The sequence below is a fragment of the Dasypus novemcinctus genome, chromosome 21 (assembly GCF_030445035.2).
Source record: "Dasypus novemcinctus isolate mDasNov1 chromosome 21, mDasNov1.1.hap2, whole genome shotgun sequence".
Lineage (NCBI taxonomy): Eukaryota > Metazoa > Chordata > Mammalia > Cingulata > Dasypodidae > Dasypus > Dasypus novemcinctus.
Genome location: NC_080693.1, coordinates 60,410,944 through 60,429,046, shown reverse-complemented (window position 1 = coordinate 60,429,046; position 18,103 = coordinate 60,410,944). Strand labels below are relative to the sequence as shown.

At 38.6% G+C, this 18,103-nt stretch overlaps 2 protein-coding genes across 2 annotated transcripts; both read right to left on the bottom strand.

Moving 5' to 3' along the window:
- Positions 1 to 5,562: 5,562 nt before the first annotated feature.
- Positions 5,563 to 6,090, bottom strand: LOC131274869 (keratin-associated protein 9-3-like). Its single transcript, XM_058283241.1, has one exon. It carries the CDS (start codon positions 6,088 to 6,090, stop codon positions 5,563 to 5,565), a length of 528 nt encoding a protein of 175 aa, XP_058139224.1.
- Positions 6,091 to 12,360: 6,270 nt separating this feature from the next.
- LOC131275134 (keratin-associated protein 9-1-like) lies at positions 12,361 to 12,873 on the bottom strand. The gene has a single exon (XM_058284996.1). The coding sequence runs from the start codon at positions 12,871 to 12,873 to the stop codon at positions 12,361 to 12,363; it is 513 nt and encodes a 170-aa protein (XP_058140979.1).
- Between the last annotated feature and the right edge of the window lie 5,230 nt (positions 12,874 to 18,103).

Sequence of the window (18,103 nt, the reverse complement as noted above, 5' to 3'; positions counted from 1 at the left end):
TTTGGGTGTGTTACCTTTGGGAGAATCTTGTTTAAAATATGTTAGATTTTTAAAAAACTTGAGGTAAAACATGTAATCTAATTCTCTCATGGAAAAAAATGTGCAGGTTGGGGTATGGGTGGGTCCTCTGAGGGATACTAAATAGTACATCTTTGATGTATACCATATGGGAATGAAAGTCACAGTGGATGAGATTAAAACACATTATAGTAGTCTGTCTTTTCACTTTCTTGACAAACAAAAGTTTGTCAAGAAGCTTGAAGCATAAAATTTTGAATTTTGAGGCAATCCCATTTATCTATTTTATCTTCATTGCTTGCCTTTGGGTGTAGTTTATGAAACTACTTCCTACTCCAAGATCTCTTAAATGCTTTCCTATACTATCTTCTAGGAGCTTTATAGTCTTGGCTCTTATTATTAGGTCTTTGATCCACTCGAGTTAATTTTTGTATAGTACATAAGATGGTGATCATCTCTCATTCTTTTGGATATAGATATCCAGTTCAAGTCTTTAAGCACCATTTGTTGAAGAGGTCATTCTGTCCCAGTTGAGTTGTCTTGGTGGTCTTGTTGAATATCCATTGATATATGTGCTAAGATTTATATCAAAACTCTCAATTCAGGTCCATTGTTCAATATGTCTTCTTTTGCCAATACCACACCGTTTTGACCACTGAGCGTTTTGGTAGCCATTTATCCGATTAAGGCCTAATATCCAGCATACATAAAGAAATCCTATATCTTGAAAATGAAAGATGAACAACCCACTTAAAAAATGGGCTAGAGATTTGAATAGACACTTCTAAGAGGAAATACAAATGGCTAAAAAGGACATGAAAGGATGCTTAGTATCACTAGGTATTACGGAAATTCAAATAAAAACTACAAAGAGATATTTTCTTACAGCTATTAGACTAATGGCTATTTAAAAAAACAGAACTACAAGTATTGGAGAGAATATGGAGGAAAGGGAACACTCATACACTGCTGGTGGGAAAGTAGCATGGAGCAGCCATTGTGGAGGATTGTTTGGTGGCCATATGATCCAGCCATCCCACTTCTGGGTATATACCCAGAAGAATTGAAAGCAGGGGCACAAACAGATACATGTGCATTGATGATCATAGCAGCATTATTCACTATTGCCAAAAGTTGGAAGCACTCAAGTGTCCATCAAGAGATGAATGGATAAGCAAATTTTGGTATATATACACAACAGAATATTACTCAACTTTAAGAAGGAAAGCAGTATTATCACACAGGAGAACATGGATTAATCTTGAAAACCTTACATTGAGTGAAGTAAACCAGTCACTGAAGAACCAATATTACATGGCCTCACTGATATGACCTAAGCACATTGAGCAGACTTAAAAAGCTAGGTTATCAGGAGATAAAAGCGAGTAGAGGGTGGTGAGCTGATGCTCAATATGGGCAAAATCTATGATAACATGGAAGGGGGGTAGTTGGACAGTAGATGGGGGTGATAGTGGTGCAGTGATGTGATTGGGTTCAGTGGTGCTGGAATGTGAAGGGGAGTGGTGGGGAACTGGGTCGGACTATCCATGGAACTGGAGGGAGGGCTAGAGGAAGGAATAGGTAAACTCTGGGTATGAGTAGTTCTGTGGTTAAAACTACAATGGCTGGAATGTTCTTCTGGCAAATATGGCAGGGGAGGGTTATGGTGCGGGTCATCAGGGTGGGGGATATGCTGGAGGGAGCACATCTAGGGGCATGCTTCCAGGAATATGAAAGTGTTCATCTCATCAGTGTGTTATCTCAGTGGGTAGAGACCCCCACAAAAAACAAGACAATATTAAACTCCTATCCTGGGAGAACTGCTATGTTCTCAATTAGAAGGGCAAGAATCTCCGGAGAACATAGCCAGTCCCTAATAAAAGAATACAGACCAATATGTCAAGCTCTCAATTTTATTACATGAAACTATGAGCCTTATTCATCAAAAATTGAAACTTAGTGGTGTCCATAGATTCCGAGGGAAAAGAGAGGGAAGAATAGAACAGATGGAAGATAGGGCATTTTTAGGGCATTTGAATTGTTCTGCATGATCATGCAATGATGGATACAGGCTATTTTAAATTTTGCCAAAACTTATAAAGATTTGTTTTATTTATTTCTCTCCCCTTCCCCCCACCCCCAATTGTCTGCTCTCTGTGTCCATTTGCTGTGTATTTTTCTGTGTCCACTTGCATTCTTGTCAGGCAGTACCAAGAATCTGTGTCTCTTTGTTGCATCATCTTGCTGCGTCAGCTCTCCGCGTGAGCAGCTCCACCCCTGGGCGGGCTATGTTTGTCACTCAGAGTGACTCTCCTTGCGGGGTGCACTCCTTTCACAAGGGACACGTGGCATTCCTTGCACATGGCAGCTCTGTGCATGGGCCAGCTCACCACACAGGCCAGGAGGCCCTGGGCATCGAACCCTGGACCTCCTATATGTCAGTTGAGCCACATCCACTTCTGAAACTTATAAAAATGTATGGTGCAAAATGTAAACTATAATGTAAACCCATTGACCATGGTTAGTAACAATACTCAATATTTATACTTCAATTGTAACAAATGTACCATCCACATATAAACTGTTATCAGTAGGGGAGAATGGAAAGAGGAAAGGGGTTGAGTATATGGTTATCATGATATTTTCTATGTCCTTTTTTCTGTAACTAAAACTTCTTTGAAACATGGGACATGACTCCCAGAGATAAGACTCCCTGGGACCAAAGGAATATTAACATTTGTCAACTAGTGATGCATTTGGAAAAAGACCTTGGCCAAAAGGGGGAAATATTAAATACAAGTGATTTTTATGTCTCAAGAGTTCCAAGTGATTTGGGAGGATATTCTAGAGGTTACTTTTATTCTTGTCTCAGCAGATCTCTTTGACTGCCACAGTAAACAGGGCTTCAAACAATGGGGTTCCTGGGGACTCTAGAGATGCATAGGCACAATAGGCAGGGCAGACAATCTCAGGAATTCAGCACCCTGTCAGCGGCCTTACTTTAGAATATATGCTCCCCAGTGTAATAGAGTTAGACACATTTATAATTTCCCTACACATGACTCTTCTTTCCCTTTTATTTGAACCTATAATTTGCACTGTACTTGTTAAATATATATCCCAGAGACTTAAATCTTTGGTCTGTTCATATGCTGTTTGAGTCCTCAATTTCACCAATGTTGCAATACCTACACTCCAGTTCATTTGACTTGCCCAGGAAAACCAACAAAAGGATGATGATGGACAATGCCTATCCCAAAAAACAGAGAGTATCTATAACTGCCATTGAGATAGTTCTATCCATCTGCCCCATGGGATCTAAGCTCCCATTCAATCAGAAACAGTGAGCATCACCATGCCAAATTCTCAAGATTGAGGAATTAGCAAACATAAGGGGGGAAAGCAAACATGAACTAAAACAGACTTATTATTATTCTAGCAGTGGAAGAACTTATATCATTGATATAGAGGCAGTGGCCATCAGAGATTCTGAGGGGAGGGAGAGGGAAGAATAGGTGTAACATGGGGCATTTGAGGGACATTGGAATTTTCTTACATGACATTGCAATGATGGATAGATTTTATCAAAACCTATACAATAGCGCATGTAAAGTGTTAAGTGTAATGTAAAGTATAGTCCATGGTTAGAAGCAATGCTTCAATGTTTATTCACCAATGATAAGAAACATGCCACCCTAATGAAAGATGTTGATAACAGGGAAAGTGTGGAAGGGGGAGGAGGTGGGGTATACGGGAATCTCCTATATATTTGACATAACATTTATGTAATCTAAAGCTTCTTTAAAATATGTCTGTATATATATCTGTATACATTAGAGGCACATAAAAGCATTTTTTATTGATTGAACCCAGAAATTTTAATTCTTCATCTCATTCACCCATCCTTCATTGGGAATCAGCTGGTAGAAAGTACAGATTCATGGCTGTGACTTCAAAATTCCAGACACATGCCTTTGGATTATGGTGTGCTTCCCTCATATCTGTACTACTGTTATCTCACCACAGGTACTTCTTTTGCTTTCAAGGAGGGACCAAGGTCTCTAACCCTTCCATTCCCCCCAAGGTATATCAGACTTTACCTTAATAAATTTTTATGCAGCACCCTTTCTTCCGAATTAAAAGCACCAGCCTTCTATCTGTCATAACGCTGATGAATGCACAGGTTCTTGTCGATTTTCTTCTCCATTACTTGCTGCCATGGAAAAGTTGAGTTTTTATTTTCCTCAGAGGCTTTCATTTAACCTGGAAAAACAGAGGAAGGTATATATTTTCCCTGGGTGGAGCAGATTGCGGATTGATCAAAATCATCTATGACCATTGCACTAATTTGACTCCTAAAGATTTGTCCTTACTTAATTTTCTAAATAATATTTTGATCAGGACAAACTGACAAAGTTGGTGGAGCATAACATCTCAAGTAGGTTTTGCTAGTTTTACTTAATTCCTTTTTATCTGCTGACATGCTGGAAAAAAGGTCACACAAGAATTTGGTTTGCATCAGACCAAAGAGAAGTCCCTTTATATCACTTTTCTGTGCTTAGGCTCAAAACATTTGAGCTGATGAATTGCATCACAGACAGGAAGGAGCCTGAGACAAGGAAAGTCTTCTGTTCTTGGGACATCTTGTAAATATACACACTGATAGATGAAGCCGTCATTGCTGATGACTGATCTGTAAAGACCTTTGCGCACCTCAGGATTACCTGAATATACAAGGGATAGTGCTTCCCTTTTTAAAGATGATGTTCAATACTGCATCTTGCTAATGCTCAGTCTGCAGCACCATTTCTACTTACCTTGAGATGGAAGTGTAAGAGACCTCCACCAGAGCCAGAAGACCCAGTTCTGGATCTGAGTTTGTGCATTTCTACATACATGACTTTACACATTCAGTTTTCTAATCTGACTGGAGAGTCAATATTTATTGGGTGGTTTTTATAAGGCAGAGAATAGACAAAGCCTATGGGATATGTACATAAATCACTATATCAAGAAGGCTGTACAATAAAAAGAAAAAAAAGGCATGAATTAATAATGGTAGATAATTTATTTAGAAACATATAGATAAGTCTCCTTGCCTCTAGGCAGGCAACTCAAAGTGAACATAAAAAGAAAAGAACAGGACAGAGAATCATGGGTATATTAAAAATAAAATGTGTTTAAGAAGATTATGCATCAATTAAAGAAATTGCTGAAAAGATTTCTGAGTACTTGCTTGCTTAAGTTACTGGAGGCAGTGGGTGAATTTCTTGACTTCAGAGTGAAAGCTGAGGGCATTCAGTCATGTCGTGAATATAAGAAGTAACACATGATCCAGAAGACATAAGGAAGATGCAAATTAGGGTGAAATAGTCTGCACTTCATCAAGCTGAATCATAAGCTTTTAAACATGCAGATGAATAACTCCATTTTGTTGAGAGCATGCTGGATGTCAGTAAAATCTAGGAAGTGATTTTGTCCCAGGAATGGTGGGTCAGTTGACAGTAGGTTGATCTGTGCACTTGGTGGTTTTTGGTGAGTTGATCAGCAACAGGAAGGCTGACAGCAACTGGACACATACCAAGGGCTGCTGCAGCAGCTGGGGTGGCAGCAGGTGGTTCTACAGCAGGTGGTCTGACAGCAGGATGGGCGGCAGCAGGGCTGGCAACAGGTAGATCTGCAGCTCTGGGGTTGGCAGCCAGGCAGGCAGCAGCATGTTGGGTGGTAGCAGGTTCTCCTGCAGTACACGGGGCCACTGCAAGCTGGCTGGCAGCAGGTTGTGTAGCAGCAACTGGGGCGGCAGCAAGGCTGACAGCTGCTGGACCCACCGCAGGTTTGGCCATAGGAACTGGACCCACAGCAGGTGGACTGGCAGCAGGGAGTGCTACAAAAGGAAGGGCTGCAGCAGCTGGTCACAAAGGTTGGCTGGTGGCAAGTGGTCCTACAGCAGGTGGTCTGACAGCAGAGTGGGCGGCAGCAAGGCTGGCAGCAGCTGGACCCACAAGAACTGGACCCACAGCAGGTGGACTGGCAGCAGGTGGGCTGGCAGCAGGGAGAGCAGCAGGAGGTCATGGTGTCAGGGTTGGAGGGGACTCGTGTTCAGAGGTGTTTCCCAGAATCTGATGATTCCTTTAATTCTGTGCCTTTTACACCCTAGGTCCCAATATTTGACCAATCAGCAGGTCTTTTCCTTATTAGTGACATTGTTTTCCATAGATAATGGGCAAATTACCAAGGAGGATGTTTTCCCCCAAAGTGTCATGAGTCTTTTAAAATAAGTATTTAATCATTCTGTTAATTGAGATGTATAGAAACTTTTTTTTTCATTTATGAAGAAGGTGGTCACATCCTCAGCATCATTCCTGCCCCATCATCATCTGTCATGTGATATTTCCCACTGGCCTGGAGAGGGTCCTAACAGTCTTAGCTCCCCAGCTTTGTTTCTTGGCTGTACTTAGATTGGCAAGTGCACCTGGGGGCTTTCATGATGCTGATGATCTTCCCAGTGATAAATTGGATCCCTGTCTGGAATGAAGTTGTTCACCCACAGAAGCCAGATTCAAGGCTGCAAGAGGCATTTATTTTCTCCATAGTTGCTCCTCTACCCAAATAGCTGATAAAATAGGGAGCCTTATTTTATAAGCTATTTGGACAGAGGATGTTTGGCATAATCTCTTCCACATGGCAAATCAAAAACAAAACGAGTGGATAGAAGAAGAATTAACCTGGAATTCAGAAGGTTTCAATTAACATCCTTGGGTTCCACGATCCTTGTTTCACCAGGGCTGTGGGTTCCCCATGATTTGGGGTTTGGTGATCAAACTTGGACTGGTTCAAGCAAACCAGATGAGATTCCAGTCCAGTCCTGACCTGTGTCCTACCACTCAGTAACCTCAAGGGACATACCTTCACCCAAACCTGCACTGTTTTTTCTTAAGGAATTAGATTAGATCTTATACCTGATGTTTCTTTGAAGTCTAACATATTTTAAACTAATGTTCTCCCAAAGATAACATATCCATGTCACTGTTATCAGGTTAAAAAGCAGAATTTAACCCTACTGCCTTCAAATTATACTACCACCCTCACTCCCAAGATAATCAATGTGCTGATCGCAAACTACAAATATGTTATGACAGTTTTTGACAGTTTTAAATGAAATAATATAGAATTGGCTTCTTTCTCACTGCATTATCATTCTGAAATTTGTCTTCATACTCATCATAATTTACTCATCATTCTAGCTGTGTAGTATTCCCGGTATCCATATAACAATTTATTTGTTCCATCTATAGTCATTAGACATGCACCTTTTTTATGGTTTAGGACTATCAAAAATAGAGATGCTAGAACATTTATTGTGCAGATCTTTTTTTGAACATATATATAAATGTTTCTTATGTACTGGGAATTGCAATACTTTGTCAAAATGGGTTTTTATATTGTCTTCTAGAGGTATCATCTTACATTAGATTTTTCATACTTATTGTATTTTTAATTATATTTAAGAGCTATTCTTTTAAATTCCATTCTAAAACTATTTTGGACATGTGATAAAATCATTCATTAATAAGGATTATGTGTTCAAATTACCTTATTATTTTGAATAGTGTGCCAATAAGTTATTCTGGAATTTCAACTTGCAAAATGTGTCATCAACAAATTATGATAGTTTCATTCATTTCATAGCAGTCTCTATCTTTTAACTTTTTCTCATCTCAGTCATCTCTTTTAGAGTTCTGGCTTCTAAAACAAATCTCCAGTGCTGTACAATGGGTTGGCTTAAACACAGGAATTGATTGGCTCACGATATTGACCGTGGGGAAGTCTAAAATCAGGCCTCAGCAAGGCTCCCTCCCCCATGACCGCGGCCTTCTGGGTCTGGCTGCCTGTGATCCTTGGTCCTTGGCTTTTTTGTTTTGTGGTAATGCCCTTGGCCATGTCTCCTCTTTGCTCTCCAGTTTCCTTTAACTTCTGACTTCTTGCTTTTCCCATGAATTTTTCCCTATGGCTTATACATAATATATTGAGTAATAGGATGAGACCAATCATGATTCAGTTGACCTCATCAAATTAAAGATAACCCCATCAAAATGTTCTATTTACAGTGGATTCATGCCCACAGAACAGAATAGCATTGATTCTTTATACACATAATTCAAAGCCATCACATATGTTCTTTGGCCTCCAGCACGAGGTTGAACAGAGTGATATTATGGACTGCTTAGCATTATTCTCAGTATGAAGGAGAATGTCAACATTTTACATTGCAGTACAATGTTGTCTGTTTCTTTTGTAGTCTTTTTAAATATAAAAATAAGGGATCTTTTTCTATTCCTAACCTGCTAGTATCTTTTGTCTTCAAAATGTGATGATATTTTAAAATACCTTTTCCATACCTGTTGAGATAATCTCATGATTATTTTACTTTTTGCAGTATATGTAATAAAAAGTTGATTAATGTATAACTATTAAACCAACCTTGCATTTCAGAATAATCAAATGTGTTTATGATTTTATATATATATATATGTATATGATATTTGATTTGCTTTTCTGTATTAGTTAAAGTATATGGTCTGATGATATCCCATGAATTTTGCATATTCAGTGTTCTCATTATCATTCTGTTCTATTTATTTAGTTCATTTTTTTATATATCTCATTGTTGAATCATCTAAGTCAGTACGTTTTTTGCTTGGTTTAATTTATTCTATGATTTCCCCATCTATTGTGGATTTCAATACATGTTTATATCAAATACTGAACTTAATTCTTTTCCATGTTTTATTGTTTCATTTGCTCATAACATCCCTTGTATATTTTACTCAATTCATTTTGTTGTTTTAAAATCATTTTCAAAAAAGGAAAAAGGAGCTTAAAAGAACCTTGTATTTTTGTAAACAGGAAATTTGATGGGTTTACAAGGAAGAGCCAAGGATATGATTACCCCTGAAATAGACCTGAGGATAAGAATTTAGAGAGAAATACTCATTCCTTTTCATTCTGTGAAAATTATATCATCCATGTGAGTGAGTCTGCATAGTCTCTGTGCAGCATCATGAGGGACTTGTCAAATTTTACCTCTCAAGCCTTCATGTAAGTTGTAGAGTGGAGGCTCTCAGACTGGTAGTCCTAGAATATTTCTCTCCTCCAGAGAGAGAATAAGAATTACTGAAATGTGATGAATTCATCCACACACATCTCTGACAATTTATTTAATATCAGAATTCAAAAGACACAATGACAATAATTTCAGTTCTCTTTCATCTTAGGGATGAAATTTGTACACTTGTTCACTGAAGTTGGAATCATTTCAATTTATCCTCCTGTTACTCTCTTCTTTCATGTTCCCTTCGGTAGCGGTTTGATATTATTGATGAATTTCCAAAAGAAATATTGAATTATGTTTGTAAACTGATCTTTTCCTCTGGGCATATTAGATTATATTGCATTAATAGGTTTACTTGATTAAGTAATTATGTAAACCTCTTGTGCCAGTAGGGTGTTGACAAGGGGTGGGGACCCACAGATAAAAGACATGGCAAAGGACAGAGTTGAGGGATTTTGATGTTGGAATTTTGATGTTGGAGTTTGATGCTGAAGCCTTAAGCTGGAGCCCTGGGAAGTAAGCTCACAGAGGAAACAGAAGCAAGTCCCAGGAATGGAAGAACCCAAGAAGCCTGAACCTTCATAGACTTTGGCAGCCATCTTGCTCCAACACCTGAAAATAGACTTTGGTGAGGGAAGTAACTTATGCTTCATGGCCTGGTATCTGTAAGCTCCTACCCCAAATAAATACACTTTATAAAAACCAACCAATTTCTAATATTTTGCATCAGCACTCCTTTGGCTGACTAATACTCCTACCTTCCTTCCTTCCTTCTTCTTTCTGATCTATCTTTTTTCCCACTCACCTTCCCTCTGTCCCCAATTCTGTCTATTTCTTCTACTCCTCCCCTTTTCCTCCTCTTCATCTTCTTCCACTTTTTACCCCATATATTTAAAAAATTGTGTATATGAATTTGAATAGGAAAAACAGATTGGAGTAAGCTTAACATGACGTGTGATTCAACCTCTGCAGAGGAAAGGTTGTATTCTACATTAAGTTTTAAACACCCACCCATGCATCTTGTATCCTGGTGTAGTCAGATTGATTTCCATCTACCAATATCTGAATGTCTCTTCCTAACAGCTTCTATTAAGCAAGTGGAGAAAGTCATGTATTCTGTGCATATCTTGCTGAGAAAAACACTAAACCCATAATTTTGGAGATTTGGCTTTAAAGACCCCAGTTCCCTCATTCCTTTAATAGAATAATTCAAACATTGTGTTTATATACCTGATAGGTTCCATTCAAGTTTAAACTTCACTTGTCCATTGTGACGACCTGCTTGATAGTGTAATTTTCCCTGTGCCACTTTCCCAATTCTTAACAGTGCAATTTATACTTCCCTAATAAACTACTTTCACTTGAATCTTTTTCTTGGCATTGTACATGGGAGAAACCAAACCATATGATGGCATTACTTTAACTCTCTTAGCTTTTATTTCCTCATCTCTAAAAGGAAGGTATTAATGCCTACCTTGCTAGCTTCTTCAAGAATTTGAGATAATCTATACAGAGCATCTAGTCCAATACCTTGTGAGCAGTGGACAAACCAGAATATTTTAATTCTTCATCTCATTCACCCCATTCCTCATTGAGAATCAGCTGGTAGAAATTTCAGACTCTTGGCTGTCTCCTCAAAGCCTTCCAGACACATTTTGGATTCTGCTGTGCTTCCCTCATGTACATACTGTTAGCTCATCAGAGGTACTTCTAAAGTCTCTAGCCCTTCTATTACACCCCAGTCAGTATCAGGCTTTGCCCTAATAAATGCTTACGTAGCATCTTTTCTTCACAACTAAAAGCACCAGTCTTCTGTCTGTCATAACTCTGATGAATGCACAGTTTTTTCTACATTTTCTCCTCAAATATATCTGTTCCCCATGCAAACATGAACTTTTATTTCCCTCAGATACTTCCTTTTTACCTCAAGAAAACAGAGGTGGTGGTTTAGTTTCCTTAGATGGTGTAGAGATTGTGAATAGATCAAAGTCACACATGTCCATTGTACTGTTTTCAGTTGTCAAGGTTTGTCCTTACTTAATTTTCGTAGTAATACTTAGATCAAGACAAATTGACTGGAAGTTGGTGGAGCACAATATCTTGTCTAGGATCAGATTTATTTATTTCCTTTTATCCATTGACATGTGCTAGAAGGTCACACTGAATTTTTGCATGAGACCAAGGAGCAGGTCCCTTTAGATGAGCATTCCTAACTTCACACAATGTGGAGTCTCAAAATATGTGATGCTGGTGAATGGCATCCATGTGTGGAAAGAGCCTGAGACAAAAACCTGTCCCTGTGTTAAGGGGATCTGTTACATATAGCCACTGATACCTTTCACATCACTGTTGATCACTGAGGTGTTGGAAACTGATTTGGAAAGAGCTTTGTATGTGGAAGCATTAACTGATATACAAGAGTTATTATTTCTTTGCTAAAATGGAATTCAAAAGTCCTTGTTCCCCTGCTAATGCTTGGTTTGCAGCACCATTTCTCCTTACCTTGAGATGGAAGTGTGAGAGACCTCCACCAGAGCTAGAGGACCCAGTTCTGGATCTGAGTTTGTGCATTTCTACATATGTGACTACACAAGTCAATTTTCTAATCTGAAGAGAGGGGCAATATTTACTAGGTGGTTTTTAAGAGGCAGAGAATAGATAATGACTATGGTAAGGGATTTGTATAAAAATCCCTATGTCAGAAAGGCCATGCAACAAGAGGGGCACATGATATGGATGAATAATGGTAGAGAATTTATTTAGAAACATATAGATAAGACTCCTTGCCTCTAGGGAGACAACTCAAAGTTATCATGAAAACAAGAAAACATGGCACAAGGGTCATGGGTATACTAAAAATAAAATGATTAGGTAGGTTATAGATCAATCACAGAAACCCATGGAAAGAGTTATGAGCACTTGTTTGCTTCAGTTACTTGGAGTTAGTGGGTGAATTTCTTGACTTCAGAGTGAAAGCTGAGGACATTAAGTCATGTGACTATGAGAAGCAATACATGATCCAGAAGACATGAGGAAGAAGGTAATCAAGGTGAAATAGTCTGCACTCCATCAAATGGATTCACAAGCTTTTAAACATACAGATAAATAACTCCATTTTGTTGAGAGTGAAGCTGGGTATCAGTAAAGTCTAGGCAGTGATTTTGTCCCAGGAGTGACGGGTCAGTTGATAGAAGGCTGGTCTGTGCACTTGGTGGTTTTTGGTGAGTTGATCAGCAGCACAAAGGCTGACAGCAACTGGACACACAGCAAGGGCTGCTGCAGCAGCTGGGGTGGCAGCAGGTGGTTCTACAGCAGGTGGTCTGACAGCAGGATGGGCGGCAGCAGGGCTGGCAACAGGTAGATCTGCAGCTCTGGGGTTGGCAGCCAGGCAGGCAGCAGCATGTTGGGTGGTAGCAGGTTCTCCTGCAGTACACGGGGCCACTGCAAGCTGGCTGGCAGCAGGTTGTGTAGCAGCAACTGGGGCGGCAGCAAGGCTGACAGCTGCTGGACCCACCGCAGGTTTGGCCATAGGAACTGGACCCACAGCAGGTGGACTGGCAGCAGGGAGTGGTGCAGCAGGGAGGCTGGCAGCAGCTGGTCACAAAGGTTGGCTGGCAGTAGGTGGTCCTACAGCAAGTGGTCTGACAACAGAGTGGGCGGCAGCAAGGCTGGCAGCAACTGGACCCACAAGAACTGGACCCAGAGCAGGTGGGCTGGCAGCAGGGAGAGCAGCAGGAGGTCATGGCGTGGTGGGTGGAGAGGGTTCGTGTTCAGAGGGGTTTCCCAGAATCTGATGGCTCCTTTAATTCTGCATCTTTTATACACTGAGCCCCAATATTTGACCAATCAGCAGGTCTTTTCCTTATTATTGACATTGTTTTCATAAATAGTGGGCAAATTATCAAGGAGGATGTTTTCCTGCAAAGTGTTATTAATCTTTCCAAAGTAAGTGTTTAATCATTTTCATAATTGGGACATTTATAGAAATATTTTTCGTTTATGAAGAAGGTGGTCACATCCTCACCATCCTTCCTGCCCCAGTCATCATCTGTCATGTGATAGTTCCTGCTGGCCTGAGGAGGGTCTTACCTTTTTCTCTCCCCAGTTTTATTCATTTGACTGTCAGATTGCCAGGTGCACCTGGGGGTGTGCATGATGCTGATACGTTCCCTGTGACAAACGGGATCCCTGCCTGGGTCCAAATCTGTTCACCCACAAAGCCTGATTCAAAGCTACAACAACAGGCATTTTTTTTTTCTGTGGCACCCACCTCTGCTTGTATCAAATATCAAAGATATTTGCTTGGAGAATGTTCAGCAGAACTTCTTCCATATGGAAATTCACAAGCAAAACAGGAGGATTGAAGCAGGAGAATTACATTGGTATTCAGAAAGTTTCAATCCGTTTGCATCGTGGAGTTCCACCATCCTTGTTTTACCATGGCTGTGGGGTTCCCCACAATGTGGGGCTGCAGTGATAAAACCCAGACAGTTTTGAGCCAGCCCGATGCTTTCCACCCTAATTTTTGGCCCTTAGTCCCATCACTCTCACCTCAGGTGAAGCACCTGCACCCCAACCTGCACTTTATTTTTTCATGAGAGAATCAGATTAGATCCTATACACAAGATATCTTTGGGGTCTAACATATTTTACACAAGGATTCTCCCTAAGATAACACAACCATGTCACTATTACCACTATTGCCTTCAAATTTTACCTCACCCCCAAAATTAATCTGTGTACTGACTTGCAACACTGTAACTAAGTTTTGGCTGATTTTGCAGTTATTGTAAGAGAAGTGATATAGAATTGACTTCTTTCTCACTACACTGTTGTGATGAGATTTGTCCTTACAGTCATCATAATTTACTCATCATCCTAGCTGTATAATATTCCCTTGTATCCATATAACAATTTGTTTGTTCTCTCTATAGTCATTAGACTTGTGGGTTATTTGCAGTTTAGAACTACTGACAATAGTGGTGCTAGAATATTTATTGTCCAGATCTTTTGGTGAACATATATAAACATTTCTGATGAGAGTTACATTGCTTTGTCAAAACGTGGTTTTATATTGTCTTCTAGCAGTCTGTGTCATCTTACATTAGATTTTTTCATATGTATTTTATTTTTTATTGTATTATAGAATTCATTTATATATAAGATTTTATGTTCAAACTCTCTTGTTCTTTCAAATAGTTTATCAATAAGTCATTTTGGAATTTCAACCTGCACAGTCATATAAGCTACAAAATATGATAGTTTCATGCATTTCACAGCAGTCTCTTTGTCTCTTAAATTTTCCTTATTCTAGCCTACAGTTTTAGAGCTCTGTTTTCTAAAACAAATATCAGATACCATATAATGGGTTTTCTTAAATAACGGGAATTTACTGGCTCACGATTTTGATCCTCGGAGAAAATCTAGACTCGGTCTCCAGCAAGGCAATGCTTCCTCCCCCAACTGTGGCATTCTGGATCTGGCTGCCTGTGGTCCTTGGCTTTTTTGTTTCATGGCAAAGCACTTGGCCATGTCTTCTCTTTTCTCTTCCAAGCTCTTTTGACTTCTGAATTCTTGCTTCCCCCAAGGCTTTTTCTCTGTGGCTTCTCTATAATGTGTCTAGTAATAGGATAAGACCCATCCTGATTCAGTTGACCTCACCTTAAAGAAAACCCCATTTGCATTTTTGGGACATTGGATTTGTCCTGCATCACATTGCAGTGACAGATAGATATAGGCCATTGTATATTTTGTCATAACTTACAAAATTATGTGGGACAAAGTGTAAACTATAACATAAACTGCAGTCCATTGTTAGTAGCAATGCCTCAGTACGTGTTCACCAATTGTAGCAAATGTACCACACTAATGAAGGATGTTGTTAATGTGGGAAAGTGTGGGAGGTGGAGGGAATAGGGCATGTGGGGATCCTTTATATTTTTATGTACATTTATGTAATCTAAAGCTTCTTAAATAAAAAAAATTAATTATTATAAAAAAGATAACCCCATCGAAATGTCCTATTTACAGTGGGTTCATACCAACAGGGATGGATTCATATTAAAACATTTTTGGTTGCCCGTAACTCCAAGCCATCACATATACTCTTTGGCCCTCCAGCACAAAGCTGAACAGAATTGTATCGTGGACATCTTTGCATTATTCTTGAAATGAAGGATAAGTTTCAACATTGCACATTTCAGTACAATGTTTGCTTTCTCTTTTGTAGCTTTTAAAAAATCAGAATAAGTAGACTTTTTCCATTTCTAATTCACTAGCATCTTTTGTCCTCAAAATGTGATGATATTTATAAAATATGTTTTCCTTACCTATTGAGATAATCTCATGGTTATTCTACTTTTTTCAATAAATGTGACGAAAAGCTGATTAATGTTCAAAAGATAAAACAACCTTGCATTTCAGAAAAAGCAAATGTGGTTATCGTATGCATATAATGCCAACTTTGATTTGTTTATATTTTAAAGACATATGATCTGATTCTATACCATGAATTTTTGATATTCAGTGTTCTCATTATGAAAATGTTCTATTTTATTTGTTCATTCTTTATATGCCTCATTGCTGAGTCATCTAAGTCAGTACCTTTTTCCTTGGTTGTATTTCTTCTATGATTTTCCCTTCTTTTCTGGACTTATTTTTACCAATGTTTATACAAAATACTGAGCTTGATTCTTTTCCATGTTTTATTATTTCATTTGTTAATAACATCTATATTTTGGTGAACTCACATGTCTTATTTTAAAATCAATTTCAAAAAAGGAAGAAGGAATTTAAAAGAAGCTTATATTTGTGTAAACAGGAGATTCAATGGGGTTATAAGGAAGAGTCAAGTATATGATTACCTCCAAAAAACCCTGAGGATAAGGGGTTAGAGGTAATTAATCATTCCTTTTCCTCCCATGAAAAACATAGCATCCATGTGAGTCTGCATAGTCTCTGCAGCATCATGAAGAACTTGTCAGATTTTACCTCTCAAGCCTTCATGATATTTAGAGTGGAGGCTCTTGGGCTGGGTATTCTTGATTATTTCTCTCCTCCAGAGAGAGTCTAAGAAATATTGAAATGTGATGCAATTTGTCCACACACTTCTCTGACAAGTTATTCAATATCAGAATTCATAAGACTAAATAACAACAATCTCAGTTCTCTTTCATAATAGTGGTGAAATTTGTACACTTTTTCACTGAATTGGGAATCATTTGAATTTATTCTCCTGTTGTTACTCTCTTCTTTGGTGTTCTCTAAATGAGTTAGTTGTGATTGTGGCAAGATTCCCCATTCTCCTGAGATTCAGTTTGGTTTCAGTGTTAATGTCTATATTGATGTTTCTGAAGGCACATAAACTAGTAATGCTATTGAAGTTTTAGCTCAGTGTGCAACAGTCTTCTGTCACATGGGTACATTACAATAGCTCAAGGCTTACTTTCTGATGCACTGCTTTGGAGGAATTCCACAGAAAAACTTGTAACCAAATAGTTGAGTTTTGTTTTCCTCATTAACAGAGGCAACAAATTTGGGTTCAATTTTCTGAAATTAAATCTTGATCACATCTACAAAAATTTTATATTTTTCTAGAGAACATTAATGAAGAGTTGTCCTTATCACTCAGCTCAAATCATCAACAGAAAAAATTACTTCATGACCAGTAACATCAGCACAAGAAGGGAAACTAGGAAAAAGTGCAATTGGTAGATCACTCCTTACAAACCAATGGTTCCAGATGATCAGCTTAGAAAAAAACACACAAAATTTGAGAGTCAAGGCAACTTTCAAAATACATTCCTACCTCACTGAGTTTTACATTTAGAATTTGTAAGACGTGGGAAGTATCATGAGTTACCTGAATATATCATTAAACATATATGATGTGTAATATCCTAATTGGCTCTTAAAAGACATGGCATAAGTAAACCTAATGAAAGCTTATACTAACATCTTAGATAGGTCACACTCTGGTACTCTGAAAATTCTATAAAACCACACAAGAAGAGAGAGAAGATTATCCTTGGAGTGTGACTCTTAAAAATATCATAAAAGAGAGCAGAGCCAAAATATGTACAGGCAATTTAAAGAAAAAGAATGGCTTCAAGATTAGCAAATTTACTCTAGTCTGGTTCAGGATTTGTTTGAAAAATGAATGTGTATATCTTAAATGTAATTGGAGTAATTAGGAAAGGAAGATACCTGTAGATAAGGACTCCTGATTATAACTTACTCATAGAAATTGAATACAATCTGCCAGTTGGTTATAACTGATACATCACTTCCAGTGATGTGACTTCCAATCCCTGTCCATCTATAAGTCTCTTTTTATTTTCATTTTTTTGTTTCCCTTTGGGGACGTAAGTGACAAAAGCATATATCTTTGGGGCTTGGAAATCAGAATCTGATGGTTGCATTTTCACCTTGCTATTCTGCCACTCATTGGCAGGAGTTCTTAGGAAAACTACTTAATGTATTCAAGCCCCTTTTATAGTTGATTTATTTTATAAATTTTTGGAATCTCTCTGCTTGTTTTATACTAATTGTTTCATATAGAATGTGGATCATGGGGGTGAGTCTGGAAGTTTTTTTCCTATTTTTTCTCTCTCTTCAGTGTTATACCTTAAACTGAAATTGGGTATATTGTCCCCAGTCCCAGGAGAATAGAAATTCTTTTTCTGCTCTTCTCCAGTGTATTAGTCAGCCAAATACCAGAAACTGGTTGGTTTTTATAAAGAGTATTTATTTGGGGTAGGAACTTACAGATACCAGGCCATAAAGCATAAGTTACTTCCCTTACCAAAGTCTATTTGGAGTAAGATGGCTGCCGATGGCTGCAAGGGTTCAGGCTTCCTGGGTTCCAACGTTCCTGGAGCTTGCTTTTCCCTGGGTTCAAGGTTCCTTTCTTCTTGGGGTTGCCTTCTCTCTCCTCTGTGACCTTACTTCCCAGGGCTCCAGCTTAAGTTTTCA